The sequence below is a fragment of the Homalodisca vitripennis genome, chromosome 3, assembly GCF_021130785.1.
Source record: "Homalodisca vitripennis isolate AUS2020 chromosome 3, UT_GWSS_2.1, whole genome shotgun sequence".
NCBI classification, from domain to species: Eukaryota; Metazoa; Arthropoda; class Insecta; order Hemiptera; family Cicadellidae; genus Homalodisca; species Homalodisca vitripennis.
Genome location: NC_060209.1, coordinates 20,699,944 through 20,719,398, shown reverse-complemented (window position 1 = coordinate 20,719,398; position 19,455 = coordinate 20,699,944). Strand labels below are relative to the sequence as shown.

The 19,455-nt window shown below is 34.1% G+C and overlaps 1 protein-coding gene across 2 annotated transcripts; it reads right to left on the bottom strand.

The window, feature by feature from the left end:
- Positions 1 to 766: 766 nt before the first annotated feature.
- On the bottom strand, positions 767 to 15,816 carry LOC124356674 (protein croquemort-like). Of its 2 annotated transcripts, XM_046807808.1 has the most exons (4): positions 15,574 to 15,815; positions 10,875 to 11,154; positions 4,889 to 4,962; positions 767 to 3,289 (listed from the first exon to the last, which is right to left on the bottom strand). In XM_046807808.1, the coding sequence occupies exons 1-4, from the start codon at positions 15,777 to 15,779 to the stop codon at positions 3,058 to 3,060; spliced, it is 792 nt and encodes a 263-aa protein (XP_046663764.1). In that variant the 5' UTR covers positions 15,780 to 15,815; the 3' UTR covers positions 767 to 3,057. The 2 variants fall into 2 exon arrangements, with proteins under 2 accessions (XP_046663764.1, XP_046663765.1); XM_046807809.1 differs by lacking the exon at positions 4,889 to 4,962 and having other exon boundaries at positions 15,574 to 15,816.
- Positions 15,817 to 19,455: the final 3,639 nt, after the last annotated feature.

Genomic DNA, 19,455 nt, shown 5'->3' with positions numbered 1-19,455 from the left:
TATAAAGCCAACATGAATTTATTAAGATATTGTATTAATAATAATGATAATTAAAAATAAAAAAGGTTAGGTTTTTATATATGATTATAACATAAATACACTACTTTAAAAATGTTTTGAATTGCTATAAAACACACAAAACCCGTAATAATAATATTTTAAAACTGCATGATAAGGTTGAATTAATTAATTAAAGTGCACAATTATGTTTATATAATCAAACCCTCCTTGTGTTGTTTATTTTACTGTACACAGAAAATATAAAATTTTTATTTAACAATGTTGTATTATATAAAATCTTTTTTAGTTCTATTTTAAAGGATACTGTACAATAAGTAATATTCATAATGAAAGAATAAAACATTTTATTAATCACAAAATAATTTAACTTTTAAAAGGTGAAACTTAATTATTCATTAATTAAATTAATATTAATTATTGAGTGTTGGTTTTTGAACATAAAACAATATTGTCCTTTAATTTTGGCTTGGGTGCTGTATCGATGGACAATACAATCTTGGCACCCAATAACTCGTCAGTTCACAAAAATAAATACAATACTTTGAGGTGTGTTGCAGTATTTACAACAACAGGGTTCATCTGCAACAGACTTTTTTTCTTTGTTGCCTTCGCAATGAAACTTCAACATGTTGATATCCATGTGAGAAATGGACGTCTATCAAGAAGTTTTTTTTTTCATTAGGTTTAACTTTATCATTTTGGACAGTCCATTATTTGTAGTAATTTTTTCCCAATTTTTGTTGTTGTTTAAGTTAGATTTTTAATACTGTTTTAGTAATAGTTTATATTTAATATTGCATGTGTTATACTTAAAATGAGGGACAGGTAAATAAAATGGGATATGAAATCAAATACTGTGTTAAAACACAGTGTTTACTCTCATTCAATCTTAATGTTCTGGATAAGGGATTTAGATTTCAAAACGTTAAAAATTAAGTACAAGATCTTAGAACAAACTGTTACTAAATTTTTTATTTCACTGAAAAATGGTAAATGTCTGAAAAAATTCTGTTTCTTTTGTTCTGGAAAAGCTGGTAACCCCGAAACGACAACTTTGTAGTCCGCATCGTTGACTTACTGTGGTTCTACTGTATTTTCCTAAAACTGTCTGAATGACTTTCTGAAGAGATCGATAAAACATAACTTTGCTCTCAATACACATTATATGATAAATTATTAAGTGATGAAAATCACAACATGCTAGTAGAGCAAGTGTCTAAACTATACAATAAAATCTAACAAAATATACAAGCACTAATTATGTAGGACAACAAAAAATAAAAAAGTGATAACAATATTTTGTCTATTACATCAAATGATACATATATAACAAATCATCATGCATATATAATAATAGTGACTAAATGAATGTGAAAGAAATGAACATGCTTACAAACACCAATTTATGTTTAGATATAACTGAAAACTACTAACTATACAAACTAAAATAATAAGAATTGATTGTTAAATAGCAATATAAATAAATGAATACAGAAGAGTTAAAATGAATTGTTTCTTGGTTAACTTTTTTATGGCACTACAAATATGACTACAAATGGAATGAAAACGTATCACAGGTAACACTGATAAATAAATAATAACTATCTATTTTTTTAGCTAAAAGGATGAATTTTGGGCTACACAATAAGCGAGTTAAAATAGTTTCAAGGAACTCTGTCAAAAACATTTCATACCATAAAAATTGAAATAAATGTCATTTATACTGAATAATTGGTTTTTAAGCACTTTTTTCAAGTTCTCACTTTTAATAAATCAAAGGAATACTTATTATTGAAGCTCAGTATCATAAAAGCTACTTTCCGTAACTCATCAATCCTCATATAACCAGAACAAAGATATAACATGTTTCTACATTATAATGGTCCTCCTAGTGCGACATCATTATTACCCCAGGAACTTAATATTTATCATTCTGAAAAACAAGACATTATAAACCACAAGAAAGCGGATTACAACAAACAAGATAGTTTTACAGAACAAACCATTATTGAAGTGATATCTTTCTGAACGCACTGGAAAACACTACAATTACACAAAGGCCCAAAGGTTATTTAATGTATTTGCTGTAGATGCAGTGCATCCATCATTATTTTAATGAAAGGGTTCATAAAAATCAAAAGAACAATTCAATGTTTTATATTATTATACTAAATTTTAATCAAATTTTCCAAGACAAGATACAAGAGTTTACAAAAATAAATCATTAGTATGATAAAAACTTTACCAGAAATTGATTGCTATAAAATCATTCTGTATTTTCATATCCCAGTAAGATTTCACATCTGATCTAATTTAAAACTCATACAGAGGACAGCATTTAATATTCTATCTTCTTCACTTCCTCACTTCTTCACACCTAGTTCCACGTAAATGTTGCCAAGAGAGAGCTTGTGGGTTGTATAATACTTCCCAATGGGAGTTCAAGGAACTTTTGCCAGAAAATTTTGTTGTATTAATTAAACATGAAGCTCTTCAATTTAAATTTGACACAAGTTTTGATATATGTTTAAAAATAATATTACCTACGTATTGTTAGATAAATAATTAAATCTAGCTAAATAATTATGTTAGTTTTGAATGTCGATATCACTAAATTAAATTTTAAAATATAAATTTTTAGCAACGGTTTTTTTCTCTATTTTTATATTATTTATTTGAAATACTAAGCAAAACTTTTAAAATGGTTAAAGCCTTGTTATAAAGTTAATGTTTACATTTAGCCTAGAATCTATATGAACATCAGCCTTAAAATAATTTTTATCTAGTACCATAAGATAAAAACAGCCTTGTAAAATATCCCTTGTTAGTTTATTTAGAATTCTTTCCAAAGATGTTTGACATTAAATACGATTTAATATTTTAATTTTTGTGTCATACATTTTAGAATTTTTATGCCAAATAAATCTAGGTTTCCATGTTTTTCTGGTTCATATACCCTATTAAGAGTATTCTACACATTGTACATGTAATTATAAAAAAGGCATTTCTTTAGTATTCGTTATTGGAGAGGAAGGCCTAGTGCAGCAACCTATCATCATCGTTTGTTCTCAAAGTACCCCTGAAGTGCAGCACGAGTCCTAACAGCACCAGGAGGACCCCAACCACTCCTCCGCCCAGCAACACCCAACGGCCCCAATTGACCAACCCCACCAGCACCCCCATCTGTGAAGCAAGCTCTGGTGTAAGGTCTGCCTCCTGGCTGAACCACATCATCGGCATCACTGTCCAACTGATGTTCTTGAACATGCTGCAACCACAACCAGAGTTTAGTTTTGTTTAATGCCACCCTCAGGTACACTAAAATACAGTACAATATATTATATGTGCTCATTTGCATGGGTTTCTTTAAATTATTGGTGGGGCACACCATGGAAGGGATGTGTTAATTAATGGAATACAAAACCAATGGGAGAATGTATCTGGGTATCCTACCTGGAAAATGTTAAAAAAATGTGTCAAAACTTGTTCTCTTATGACCAATTACTATATTTTATGGTAGAGTCTGATAATCAAGATTTTTTTATTATGTTGGTACTCATGCTCCTGAAGAATAATAACATTTCCAGCTGTATTTATGGTTTACTTTTTCAGTGGCAGCTGCTAAGGTTAGACTATTTTTATGAAATCAGCTATTTTTGTTTGTTAATAAAAATGTATCAAAGTATTTGGATTAAAAATGAAATAAAGTGTGGGAAATGTTAACAAAGGCCTACGGTAATCCTGCTATGAGCTAAAAAAGGGTTTACAAGTATTATAAATGTTTCAAAGATGAATCAGGACATTGAAAATGACACTTCGGACGCCCCAGCATATCAACAACCGATGAAAACGTCAAAAAAAGTGGAAAAAAATAGTTATGAACCATTGCCGTATTATGATCAGAGAAGTTATTGATGATGTTGAGTTATCAATTGGCTCATGTCATGACATTTTTTAAAACGTTTTGTATATGAAACGTGTGACATCAAAATTTGTCCAAAATTGTTGAATTTTGACCAAATGGACGATTTAGTGACGAATGGAAGTCACTCTGGAGTCACTAAATGAAGTCGACGATGATGTAAAATTACTGAAATGTGTTATAACAGGTGATAAAACATGGGTTCACGGGTATGACCTCAAAACTAAGGCTTGATCAACCCAGTCGAGGTATTCTGGGTCTCCAAGACTGAAAAAGGTTTGGCAAGTGAAAGTTATGCTCACTGTGTTCTTTGACTTTAATGGCATAGTGCATCATGAATTCTTGCCACAAGGTCAAATATGGTCAAGAAGGAGTACTACCTGCAAGTTCAACGCCGTTTGCGTGAAGCAATCAGAAAAAATACCTGAATTTGTGGCAAAAAATTCATGGCTTTTGTACGATGACAATGCACCTGCTCACACTCCATTTCTTGTATATGAGTTGTTGACAGTATTGTTATTTAATAGAAACTAACACTTAATATATTCTTCTGTACCGTATAATCTAGCATTTTAAGCGCAAAATATAACATAAACTTATTTTATAAAGTGAAATTTATTTTTGCCATTTTCACACTACCACTTATGTAAAAACATTGACTAAAGGTTTTGTTTAGGGACCACAGTTTAGGTTTCATTTTTATACATAGTCTGACTGACGTTTGCTACTGGTTCTCTAGATCCAAGATTTGAACCCAAAATGTAAAATTTATAAACAGTGTTCTAATGTACAATAATCATTATAAGTAACAATATAAGCTTAAAATCACAGTAAAAGTTCACTCAGTTTCGGAGTTTGCCAAAAACGGCGTTGTAATTGACATCACATTTTGTCATTGTGCTGATGAGAACAGTATCTTATTCCAAACCAAAATATTTTACTTACTCTATATCTGGGACAGTCTGCATCAGTATATTGAGCTGCATCCTCCCTCTCACCGCTAATGGTACAGATGTCACCTACAACCACAGTCATCAGTTACTGTAACATTCTATGTCTGGAATAGTATATTGAGCTGCATCCTCCCTCTCACCGCTAATGGTACAGATCTCACCTACAACCACAGTCCTCAGTTACTGTAACATTCTATGTCTGGGATAGTATATTGAGTTGCATCCTCCCTCTCACCGCTAATGGTACAGATGTCACCTACAACCACAGTCATCAGTTACTGTAACACTATGTCTGGGACAGTATATTGAGCTACATCCTCCCTCTCACCGCTAATGGTACTGACGTCACCTACAACCACAGTCATCAGTTACTGTAACACTATGTCTGGGACAGTATATTGAGTTGCATCCTCCCTCTCACCGCTAATGGTACAGATGTCACCTACAACCACAGTCATCAGTTACTGTAACACTATGTCTGGGACAGTATATTGAGCTACATCCTCCCTCTCACCGCTAATGGTACAGATGTCACCTACAACCACAGTCATCAGTTACTGTAACACTATGTCTGGGACAGTATATTGAGCTACATCCTCCCTCTCACCGCTAATGGTACAGATGTCACCTACAACCACAGTCATCAGTTACTGTAACACTATGTCTGGGACAGTATATTGAGCTACATCCTCCCTCTCACCGCTAATGGTACTGACGTCACCTACAACCACAGTCATCAGTTACTGTAACATTCTATGTCTGGAATAGTATATTGAGCTGCATCCTCCCTCTCACCGCTAATGGTACAGATGTCACCTACAACCACAGTCATCAGTTACTGTAACATTCTATGTCTGGAATAGTATATTGAGCTGCATCCTCCCTCTCACCGCTAATGGTACAGATGTCACCTACAACCACAGTCATCAGTTACTGTAACATTCTATGCCTGGAATAGTATATTGAGCTGCATCCTCCCTCTCACCGCTAATGGTACAGATGTCACCTACAACCACAGTCATCAGTTACTGTAACATTCTATGCCTGGAATAGTATATTGAGCTGCATCCTCCCTCTCACCGCTAATGGTACAGATGTCACCTACAACCACAGTCATCAGTTACTGTAACATTCTATTTCTGGAATAGTATATTGAGCTGCATCCTCCCTCTCACCGCTAGTGGTACAGATGTCACCTACAACCACAGACATCAGTTACTGTAACATTCTATGTCTGGAATTGTATATTGAGCTGCATCCTCCCTCTCACCGCTAATGGTACTGACGTCACCTACAACCACAGTCATCAGTTGCTGTAACACTCTATGTCTGGAATAGTATATTGAGCTGCATCCTCCCTCTCACCACTAACGATACAGATGTCACCTACAACCACAGTCATCAGTTACTGTAACACTCTATGTCTGGCATATTATATTGAGCTGCATCCTCCCTCTCACCGCTAATGGTACAGATGTCACCTACAACTACAGTCATTATTTACTGTAATACTCTATGCCTGGTACAGTCTACATCAGTATATTGAGCTGCATCTTCTCTTTCATCGCTAATTTCTTTCTTTGACCAGCTCCACAAACTGTAAATCATCAATACCAAAGTGGTGAAGTTTACCCAGTTCCTGACAACAGGTAGTCCAGGAATAGAAAAATATTATATAACATCAAGGTGTCACCTACATCAGGATTATTTCTAAAGGTCTTTGAGTTCGTATTGTACCGAATTGCTTTAGTAGGTAATGTTCTTTGGCTGTCCATATCTCTTTTTGCTCTTTCCTTTCAAAGTTCATCATTTATAGATGGGGTTTTTGGTGGATTAAATTATTCGGGATCAGAACATGGTGCATCCTCTTCACCTGCTATTACAACAACTCTGGTCATTACAAGGAGATATTCTTTGTTTGAAGGTTATTTTTTGACGATGGAAGGATTGTGAAGGAAACAGGATTTTTCCGGACATTTGCCATCGTTAAGTGAAACAAGAAAACAGTAACACTACGTTTCGAGATCTGCAATCTGTTCTCTTCTTCAGGTAAAGAACTAAACCTAATACATAATTACAAACTAGGTTAAAATAAACAAATCTTACTAAAGCGTTGTGGCACGCCTGAGTCAGGAATCACAACCTACATGTTGTATGTCAACTTCACTAACACTAAAGACATGCACTTAATAAAAAAACTATACAAAACACCAATCATTAAACTAAACTACGGAATACAGGTCACAATATGTCTTCACTCGTCTACTAACCATTTACGACTGACCAGAGGGGGTAGCCAATGGTAATCGTGACGGCCGGCTAAAACAAGATGGCGGAAATACAAAGGAAGGGGAACAGGAATGGGCCCTTTCGTTATTATTGGTTCATGGCGAGATGAACTTCTTAAAACCATATTGTGACTCCGCATTGGTTTATTGCAAAATATCCGATCCGTTTGATACTTTTGGTATTCTCTTTAGTTCATTTTTTAGAATTGGCAACCAAAGCGGCCTAATCTCGACTGATGGTTGACTGATTGGTTGGTCTGCCAATTTAATGTATGTTGCCTCAATTAATTTCCTTTTGAAGAAATGTGGTTCCCGATGTATTATGTGGGCTTCATCCCAATTCATATGATGGTCTTCGGACCAACAATGGTGTGCAATTTTTGACTTTTCTGTGAAACCCTTTCTCGTGTTTTCTTTGTGTTCTTTTATCCTTATGTTTAGTGGTCTTTTTTTTTGTCTCGCCTATGTATTCCCTATTGCAGCTACATTTTATACTGTAAACACAGTTTTTGGAATCCTGTGTGCCATTTTTTGGTTTTGTTTTTTACGAGACTACTTTGTCTAAAAGAGTGTTGTGTGTTTTAAAACGCGGTTCTAATGTTGTACTTTCTACCTACTCTTCTAATTTTCTCCGATAATCCCGGCACATAAGGGATTGACATAAACGCAAATTTATCACAATTCTGTTTTTTCTGACTCAGGAATGATTCTTCTGGTTCGTTTGCACTTATTAATTACTAACGAACCAGAAGAATCATTCCTGAGTCAGAAAAACAGAATTGTGATAAATTTGCGTTTATGTCAATCCCTTATGTGCCGGGATTATCGGAGAAAAATTAGAAGAGTAGGTAGAAAGTACAACATTAGAACCGCGTTTAAAACACACAACACTCTTAGACAAAGTCTCGTAAAAAACAAAACCAAAAAATGGCACACAGGATTCCAAAAACTGTGTTTACAGTATAAAATGTAGCTGCAATAGGGAATACATAGGCGAGACAAAAAGACCACTAAACATAAGGATAAAAGAACACAAAGAAAACACGAGAAAGGGTTTTCACAGAAAAGTCAAAAATTGCACCACCATTGTTGGTCCGAAGACCATCATATGAATTGGGATGAAGCCCACATAATACATCGGGAACCACATTTCTTCAAAAGGAAATTAATTGAGGCAACATACATTAAATTGGCAGACCAACCAATCAGTCATCCATCAGTCGAGATTAGGCCGCTTTGGTTGCCAATTCTAAAAAATGAACTAAAGAGAATACCAAAAGTATCAAACGGATCGGATATTTGCAATAAACCAATGCGGAGTCACAATATGGTTTTAAGAAGTTCATCTCGCATGAACCAATAATAACGAAAGGGCCCATTCCTGTTCCCCTTCCCTTGTATTTCCGCCATCTTGTTTTTAGCCGGCCGTCACGATTACCATTGGCTACCCCCTCTGGTCAGTCGTAAATGGTTAGTAGACGAGTGAAGACATATTGTGACCTGTATTCCGTAGTTTAGTTTAATGATTGGTGTTTTGTATAGTTTTTTTTATTAAGTGCATGTCTTTAGTGTTAGTGAAGTTGACATACAACATGTAGGTTGTGATTCCTGACTCAGGCGTGCCACAACGCTTTAGTAAGATTTTGTTTTATTTTAACCTAGTTTGTAATTATGTATTAGGTTAGTTCTTTACCTGAAGAAGAGATCAGATTGCAGATCTCGAAACGTAGTGTTACTGTTTTCTTGTTTCACTTAACGATGGCAAATGTCCGGAAAAATCCTGTTTCCTTCACAAGGAGATATGTTTTCAATTTTCATTAATAATAATAATTCTTTGTAGGACACTCTATTTGTATCTTCCTCCTTTCCATCAAATTAAGACATTAGTCTGACTCTAAGCATTGAATTGGAACATGGAAATTAACAGTTCAAACTTTTAGGTAAAATCAAATATATTTAATTTCACTACAGAATAATATTTCAAGACATATCCCACTCAAACGAATGCATTATCAACAATGGTTTGTGTATAATTATAGCATAAACAAAATTAAACCAAGCTTTTGATAATTATTCAAAAGAAATTTTTGAGCATTACCTCACATATTTTAACACTCAGATAGTTTATACAATATCTGTGGCTAACTACAATACTAAACGCAATCAGTTAAACCATCTCAAAACATGTTCACATGTATTCTGATTTCAGATGGACTACAAATTTACAAAGTTTTAATGGGCTGTTACAGAATTAAATGACACGTGTGTGTTAACAGAGTTGCACCCAATTTACAAAGGGAAGAGTTAATTTCTGGCTGTTTTATACCTGCCCAATAGAAAATAAAATGAGCACATAATAAATTGGTTGTGTTGGGAAACGAAGAAGTCATGTAACTGCAAATGTCAAGATTCTGTGATGTCAGTCATTAGATTTAGTTTACTGTAGTAGAGAATAAAAGTAGAAGTGGGTAGGCGCTCCTTCAGAATTATTGCTGATTAACATCCAAAAAACCAAGGAGAACACTTTTTAGATTTAACTCCAATGGACGTTACCTTAGTTTCTTATCTTATAAAAAAAAAACATTTGAGTAGGCTAAACTATCTCAAAGTGATTTGAAAACATTGTGACTTTCCTTTCAGGTTATACAGTGTATATTATTTTAATAGACAAATTGAAAAATCGTAAATTTGAAAGCGTAATAGTAGTAGGATGTGCGGAAGAAGTAGTAACTAGGCTCAGTTGCACTATGATATGTCCGTGATAAGTTTGAAATAAAAATAACTGTATTTTCGAAATCGCTCTAGTACTACACGCAATATTGTTTGCAGGCAATATTAGCCTGGAATAAGTATTTGATATCAAGAAATCTCCAAGAAGAAAATTCTACCAACTGGAGTTCTACACTAAGTATTGCAAAAACCATATGTGTGAATTTGGTTTAATAAATTGTCTCCAGCAAGATTAAAAGAACATTAAATCACAGACATTAAATAAGATTCTAAGGAAATTTTAAAATTATTCTACATATAAGGGTATTTATTTGAAAACTAACTTTAATACCTTGTGACACTTTTAGAAAGGTTAGGCAAGAATTTGAAAATAGGTTATTTTTTTGCTTGAACAACAATGGCTACCAATTTGAACATTTTATTTGAAGTTTACAAAGGATTTACAACAGTATTCAGTGAGTAATTTTGTTGTTATTAGCAGTAGTACAGTAGTTTGTAGACTAATAATTGTTGTGTAAGAAATTACATTATTGGCTGCTGATACCAAACGGCTTGGCCGATTAAAATTTTTCTTTTATCAAAATACAGCATTTTTTATGAGCTTCAATTTGAGGTGTCACAAGGTATTAGATGCCATTTCAAAATTTTGACTTTGGGTACGGGGGAGGGTATGGGGGTGAGCACCCCATTTTGAAATTTTTTGTTTGTTCCCCCAATTAGTACTATACACTCCCGTTTACAGAATTTTTATACTTGGGCTATAAGTCTTTTAATACGAGATTGAAGTTTTTAAAAGAACTTCCTGTATAGTTTTAAGTGTTCAAATCACGTTGTCAATTAGTTTATTTGATAAGTTGCAATAATAAATAATTTTCCCTAGAAATTTGATTGATTAAAATTCTCTTGTGATCTCCCGCGTAGGGTTACAGATAGACATTCTACTTGAGTAGAAACACTAACCTCAGCCATGTCCATGTAAAATTGGTGGTGTTCAGCATCAGGGTTCATGCCGACTACAGCCTTGCGATAGCTGGGATCTGCGAGATAGAAGTGAGGCCAGGACACCATGGCGGGGGAACCATTACACAGACTCAGATCCCGCACACCGCTGGCAGGACAGTTAGAGCTGTTGCGGCAGTAACAAGTTGTCTCGTTGCTGAACACATCTGGACCCCCGGCGAACAATACCGACGGGATACCCCTGACTGACGATGCCTTCTGCCGCTTCAAGTTCAGCACACTGTGACAGACATAACATATGATACACACTGCCAAATTCCATATCCCATAAGGAGGAAAGTTCTAATTGTTTTTGGAGTGAAGACTGGACTTCTGGATGTGGAGTTTGGTACACATGTACAGGGGAGCAAGGACAATTTCAGCACATATATTAATGACGAATCAACACTTTCACTGCAGACAACGTCATTTGACGTCGCGTATGGAATTCTTTAGACTGCCGACGTTTTTTGACGGTTCTGGCTTTTACAGAAATAAAAATGCATTTAAACGTATTTAGACTTCGGCATTGATAGTCTTATGCTATTTCCATGTTTTTATTTCTTACTCTATGGATTATGATCTATGAAATGTTGTTGGCAGTCATCTGGACTATCGGAAAAAAATAGTTTATTATGAACTTGTCGTCACGTCGCGGTTGCGACGGCCGTTTGTTGTAGTTCTGCTTTTGTTCTGCTAATTCGTTGTCTGTATTGTTATTGATTTACTGGCTATTACTTTAGTTTACAACGATTGTTTTGGTAAATACAGTAAATCATGACAGTATTGAAGACAATCACGTGCTAGAAGAGTTACTCAGATGTTCAAGTGACAGTGAAAGTGATGATTTATTCCAAGATGACACAGATAATGATCCTGATTTTACTACTGATGGACTTCTTGACATTGATTATAACTCAAAAAAGCAAATATCAGCATAATAGTAATAAAAACTTGTACCCTTGTTTTTATAAATAAATGGTTTGTTACAGAATTTTACAGTTTTTTTTTTTATTTCCAGCTTCTGATGAAGATATTGAATATGGCCCTGTAACAAGTGGGTTAGAACACCACAATAAAATTTGTTTTAACAAGTGGATTTCAATTGTAAATATTTGTAGATATAGCCACAGTAATTATTAGAATACTGAGTACAGCAAATAATAATGAGAAATATATTTATGTTATAGACTTGTACATGGTGGTGGTTTTTTTCACCATTTTATTTTTTACAAAAAAACATTATATTTTTATGATTGAAAACAAGACTTTCTGTTTGAAAATATTTATACATGAGCATTCATATAGAAAGAGGAAGAAATCAGCTTTGAAAAAATGTAAATCCTATGGTTTTGTTATAATTGATTAAAACATTATATTTATTTTTTTAAATCATTAAAACGGGCGGCAGTGTAAGAAAGTTGTCAAAATAAGGAGGTGGCAGTGAAAGTGTTAAGACAGTGAAGCCCAGTCCATCTCTATATCTAATATTGATGACATAAGACTGTCTGGGCATAACAATTCCTGTGACGTACATTTTGGGGTATAAAAAAACAAACTATTGATTTTCAATATTCACAATTTTTTACTTATGGTCGAAAGGGTTGATTCGATGTGAACGTTGAGTTTAGTTTCAGTTCACCTACATCTTAGTGCAGCACCCGGAATCTGACACTGTCAAATACTTGACTCCTGGAATTTGGAGTCATGTTCGACTGAAGAGATAAAAAAAGTTGGTTACAAAGTTCAAATGAACTTTTAACCCTTTAAGCGTCATGAAAAATTAGACCTGATCTTTGATAAAGTTACAATTTTTTTAAATTTCCAATGTGTAAAGTTAAATTTATTTTCGTTTCTGTATGTCAAAATAGAGTTATTTAACGGTAAATAAAATTCGTTTAGCCTTTTTTGGATTACCTAGGATAATTTTTAACTTTTGAGAATATCGTAGAATAGCAGTGTAGTTGTCACTAATATTTTTATAATTTATTCAGTAAGTATGGGAATGAAACACAGTTTTATAGATAAACTATATTACAAACCAATAAAATTAGAAAAATACAAAAGTAGACAAAGAGTGTTTATTTAGTGGCGGGCTGTCACAACTGACATTCCACGCGTCTCCCGCAAGCCACTGTTATCGCGTGGACTTTGAACCTTCTTATCGCTCGGCAACGTGTAGGACAGCAGCCTTGCAGGGCTTGAATTATGTTTCTTGCTTTGTGATAACATCCTTATGACCGTAGTAAAATATTAAAAAGTTTGGGGTTGACCAAGTAATTGCTCAGAATTACCAAATCTTCAAATTCCGAATCGTCTGGATAGGCCATTCACACGAATAATGGTAAAAAACACTAAATAAATACTGGAAACTGCTGTATTTAATATGAATAATTTACTTTAAAAAGAATAAGACACAACAGAAAATTAGCGATAACCGAAATACATATGCGTGTACCGGACGCTTCTCACTAACAACTGGCTAGATGCCTTGACGGGAGCTCCCGTCAATGACTTTGTGAAAGGCGCGGGGCCACGCCCGCTAGACAGTGTTTGGCCAATTAGAAGCAACTGCCACTCCCATTGTAACAGAATTCGAGGCAGGGCAACCCGTCTGTATGTCGCATGACGACTAGGACCATCTAACAGCAAAATATTCAACTAACATAGCAGTAAGAAAATAAAGAATGCAAAAACGCGGATCCACGGCAATAACGTTTTGAGCTTGTAGTGGCCCTCCGCGGATCCGCGTCAATAACGCTGGAAAGGTTAAAACAGTTTGACATCAAGACACCCTGACTAAAATATATAGTGTAATCTAGGTGAAGAGGTGTTTTCATCAGATGCACAGTTGAGTGCACTACGATGTTTTAGGTACAATCTCTAAGCACATGGATTTCTACACTTGACGTAGCTTTGGTGGGATGGGTTAATTCAGTGAATGTTGAGTTTAGCTCTAGTTAACCTTTCTCTTAGTGCAGTGTCTGCAATCTGACACTGTCAAAGACTTGCCTCCTGGAATCTGGAGTCATGTTCATCTTAAGAGATAAAAAAAGTCGGCTACAAAGCTTTAGTGAACTTTTTAAATCGTTTCAACATCAGAGACACCCTACAAAATATAGTGTGATCTAGGTGAAGAGGTGCCTGATGAGGTGTACATTAATTAATCTAGTTTTCTACTGAATAATATTGTTAACAAGAATTGACGAATTTGGTGTCAATCAAGTAACCACAAAAGTGCGATCAAAACAGAAAGTGTCTATTCGTATTTTACCTATAAAAAACATTATTACGGGTCACAGACCTTTAAATTATGCACCATTGGAAGGTTTTCAATTGCTTTGAATATTTAATGGTCTTTTTACTGTTTTTAATAGCTAATCTGTGTGTTTTTCCCAGATTTGATATTTTTGTTAACTTCTGTACAGTGAAGACTGTTCAGAAGAATTTTATTAAAATTGTGCAGTTTTATTGTACTGTTGATTATAACACTTCAGAATGGGTATTCCTTGTACATAAAATAACATTTGAGACATTCTAATGGATCTGACCTCTTTTACATGAGCTAACTTCATAGAAAAGTAAAAGAAATTAAAGTAAATTTTATTATGTTTATTTTATTGTTTTGCTTATCAACTGAAAATGGGTAAAAATTTGCCACCTTACGTTTTTTCTGTAAGCATAAACATTATTACTATTTTCTTTTCTGAATCTCATAAAATTATATATTTTTCTGCTTAGATCTACATTCCATTCAATTTTGGATTTTTGAAACTACTTATACTTCTTATTTTATACAATATGGAGATTTGTACGTAACATGTTCTGTCACATGTCAAATAATAGATACAATTTATACTGTAACAAATATTTTTATATTCACATCAAACTTATATGTAGTTAGTTTTATTCTATAATTGTTTACAAAAGAAATAACATATAACACTTTATTCATCCGATATAAGATTTTTTAGGAAATTTATAATGGAATCCAGTAAAACCTACAAACTTTAGTGCACAATTTTTCTCACAAATTATTCCCTCACGCGCCCTATGAGGCGCATTGGGATCTTTGAAATTTATGTACTGAAATGTTGACTTGAATAAAGAGTATTGAACTTGAACTTGAGTTTTGAACAATATAGAATTTCTGATAAGACGCTTCCAGGATTAAATCACTTACGGATTTTCTGGACATATCTAAGAGCTCTGTGGTCATTGAAAATAAGGCACCCTATGTGATAAATTCAAATACAGGGCTTGTATAAATGATGGTCACGATTGTAATTGTTGATTCTACTAGATTAATAAATCTTAATAATATTTCGGTTGGCACCACTGGAAAGAGAAATTGATCAAGTTTATTATCAGCTGTTTGATAATATCAACAATATAAATTGTACCATCGTCTGCCAGACAGATGGTTTGGGTGTTCCGGTTTTGATGAAGGGACACGTTTGAAATGGCATCTTCAAAACTTATTTATCATGTCAAAAGGGATTCCCACATTGAACATTTTAAAATGAGTATCATGGGACGAAATTTTGAGTTATTTGTTAATTGTAGTCATTATTATTAATTGTATGATGAATAAAACCAGAATTATGTACACTTAAGCCCTGTACATTTTGTTCTCAACCATTGTGACTTTCCAACTGACCTGCACAAGTCGTTGGCATACAGGGTGATGTCTGACTGGTACACACTGTTGGGTGGGAACTCTTCCCCGTAGGTTCCATGTATCCTGCCACACTCTCCAGGGTACACAGATCGGTTCCGGTAGTTCCAGGCAGTCATCAGTCCCAGATCATCTATGTTGCCCAGCCCTGATCCCATGGTGAACACTCCGTCAGCTGTCAGGGACATGTTGCGCTAAACAAATCCCCATGAATTAAATCACAACTTCATATTACTGATTTGCAAAACTCACATTATACTATTTTTACTCTACAATTATTTATTTACTGTATTTAAAAATTAGTCTACTGAATTGATAATTTGAATATGAGACAGTTTAAATGCGAACTATGCAAATACTGAATCATTTGTACAAAACTGCATAACATAAACAAAAGGTGTAATGAAAACTATGTTGATATACAGTAGAGGAGTGTATAAAAAAAGGTACTAAAAAGGAGAAAACCAAAATGTAATGCTTTTTTTTGTTCTCTTAGGACAAGAAGCTTAGAAAATTGCACCTAGTCCTATAAAGACCTTTGCGCTGCTTTTGGAGTTACATTATATTTTGGGTGGGTAAGGTTAGGAGAAGGGGTAGCCACCTGTCGAGATTCATGAGGAAAAATTTAGGGCACTAATCTCAAGTCCTGTTCCCTCAGAAGTAGAGAAGGCCAGCTCTGAACCAGCCTCTCCAGTCAAGGGAGTGGCACACCCTTATGTCTAGGCTTGCAAGAACCTTTGACTCTTAAAGAACGAACCCTGCCAACTTCAACAGTCATCTCTCTCAGTAGACTAGACCTATCGAATTACCCTTGCGCCCCAGAATTTCAACATTTGCAGTGATTGATGTGCCGCTCCTGGACATCCATAAGGTTGCCCAGATTTAAATGACATATCGGTTTTTGCTGTACCCACTGTGGGTTCAACTGGAAGCTATAAACCAGCCAGAAGGGAACGCTTTGGAGAATTTGATGCTTTGGCAAATAGTTTAAATAGTTTTAACTCATTCGAAACTATTATGCTTTCAAAATTGGACCAACCACTATTTATGATAATAAAAATGGGGCTTACCATTTACAATTAGTTCTGAACTTGGAATACCAATCATATGAGTAAAACAATTTACTCATTTTATTTTATTAATCTACAAGTGTAAACTGTCATAAAGAAATAAGCTGATATTGTTTGTTACTGGATGTTATATTCACCAACCAATTGTTTTTAACTAAACAAAAATACTCTCATATGATGAACACTGGAACTGTTGAAGACCGTGGAGCAGAGTCCTATAGTCGGATGTAGTTCACATCCACAAAAGGCACATCTGGAGTGTAAGAGCTTTCGATTGATACCAAATATGTGTATAAAATAATAGTTTAAGACACAAAAATCAAGAAATCCTTTTTAATAATATAGGTAAATACCAAGTATATTACTAATATCAATCATTAGAACATTGTTTTAGACCAGAGGTGTCCAATTTACAGAGGCTTGAGGGCCAAAAAGGAAACCTTGAACTTGATTACGGATGTGGATTGATTGCATACAGAAAAACTGCTTAAGTTTTCCGTGTAAAAGGTCTCAGTTTTCATCTCTGTTCAGATTCATAATTTTAAGCACAAGTTTAAAAACTTGATCCTGCTTTGATGAATTTTCTACATAAAGCCTTCTGGTGAATAATTCAGTGGATTGTCAGACAAGTCACTCCATTCTCCCTAAATAACCCTATTAATCCAGACATTTTACTTGCCATTGCTGGTGTCCCATCTGTAACAATGGCTGGACATCTACCAAAGCCTCCAATTCTGTCAACTGCATTCTTTAAAGCCTCATTAATGTGTTTTTCCTTCTGTTGTTGTTCCATGAAGAGAACACAAATCAAATAATTCCTCCTTTCTAGAGAAGTCTTCAAAGATACACGTATTAAGAGCTGACTGACATCTGTTTTATCAGTACTTTCATCTAAACAAAGTGAAAAATATGAGCTTTTTTTAACCTGGCCAAGCAAAGATGTTTCTACTTGCTAACCCATTTCAACAATCCTTCTTTGTATGGTTTGATGTAAAAAAGTGCCACTGATTCAAATTACTCAGCTATTTTGGAATCTCCAAAAGCTTTGGACATTTCAATGGCACATTTTAAAATTAAATTTCCATTAGTAAAAGGTTTCTTTGCCCTGGCCAGCTCAAGAGATACGGCTTAAGATGCAAATAAAGCACGAGTTTTGGAATGCAATATTTTACTTAACCCTCCATCGGGCGCTAAACGGAGTTTTCCTCCGTGTATGTTTTATTATTAAAAATAGTACTACTTTTCTGATGTCTGCAGTCGTTTCCCGCAGTGTACTTCACGAGCATCTTTCGGGGAAACGAAACAATACCCTCCCGCTTTTATTTATCAAAATGTGTCAGTATGAGGTCTACTTCCGTGCGTGACTGGACGATTCCTCCGTGAGCGCCCGATGGTGTGTTTGTAGTGCTTGGACGAAATCTCCGTGAGCGCCTTATTGTGTTTAGTTTTTATGTTGTAATAATCCGTGTGCGCCTAAATGTGTGACCTGTGATGGTTTCTTTTTAAATTATACCATATATTTTATTTGAATTTTTTGAAATGGAGAATGAAGACGAGAGACTTGTCAGTACAGTACCAGTGTGCTAGGGAACATTTTAGTAATGATTATGGAGTGAACATTGCCGTTATAAGAACCAGAAGGAAAATTTTTTGAAATTTTGTGCAGTGTGTAAAAAAATTTTTAGTAAAGAATAAATTTTTATTTCAGAGCAATAATTGACATTACAATTGTATAATATCTCAAGAATTGAAGTAAGTTGTTTTGTAAGAAGTTAAAAACTAAGTTAATTTCCATACATATTTAAAGTAGGTTAAACATTTTTACAATTAATTGCATTATTCCTTAAAATTAATCATGTTGTTATTATACAATAACATTTTTTAAGATTTTGAATTTCTTATTTCGAAAATTCATTACATAAGAGTGTAATTTTTATTATATTTCTAAAAATGAATATATTACATTGTAATTAAATCAGTATGAATATTTAAACAAATAAAAACAGTTTAAACGACTATGATATCCATTATTCGCCAACCTGGAGGAAACCTCCGTGAGCGCCTGATGGTGTTTCTAATTTTAAGCGCCCGATGGAGGGTTAACATACCAGTTTGGTGTTTAAGATTCTTCTTAAAATCTGGGACTATACAAAAGTATACAAAATTTCATCTTCATCTTTAGCATACTTATTTTCATGCATTGTTAAGTAATGTCACGTTACACGTTAACATTGAAACAACTTACATGGAGACCAAACACTGCAGTTTTCCATTATTGTTAACAATCAAGTATTCAGTTTCCAAACATTCGTTAAAACTCCTGTTTTCGTAATCGATTTTATGTTCTACTGTTTCTCACTAATTTTTGTACCAGCATTTATTGTTCAACTTGTTGCCAATAAAATTTCTATTAAATTCTCAAACAAAATGTTCACAGATCATATATATTACAATAACAGTTCAAATACTTTTGTAAAATGATTAATGAGTAAACTTCTCATCAGTCTCCTTAATCCAGGAAGATTCTTTAAAAACTACACTTGATGATTCCAAACTTATGTGGTGATTTTTCATTAATGCACTTTCAATTGTATTTCTTTTAGTCCAGAAAAATTCATTAAAACTAAACTTGATGATTCAAAATTTAAAGCCACCACATTTGTATGGACTAACAAAAATTCACAAAGATTTAATTCCTCTTAGGCCAATAGTGAGTTGCATTGATTCTCCCATATCCAAAATTATTGTTACTTTTTATTAGTCCATTATTTGGACAAGCTTTTTCTTACATCAA

What these genes read in the sequence shown, in the direction of transcription:
- LOC124356674 (XM_046807808.1), bottom strand. Translation starts at nt 15,779, where the DNA reads ATGTCCCTGACAGCTGACGGAGTGTTCACCATGGGATCAGGGCTGGGC. An exon ending in TATGCCAACGACTTGTGCAG is followed by an intron (nt 11,155 to 15,573) that starts GTCAGTTGGAAA and finishes TGTCTGTCACAG; the next exon opens with TGTGCTGAACTTGAAGCGGC. An exon ending in CAGACTGTCCCAGATATAGA is followed by an intron (nt 3,290 to 4,888) that starts GTAAGTAAAATA and finishes TTGTGGTTGCAG; the next exon opens with CATGTTCAAGAACATCAGTT.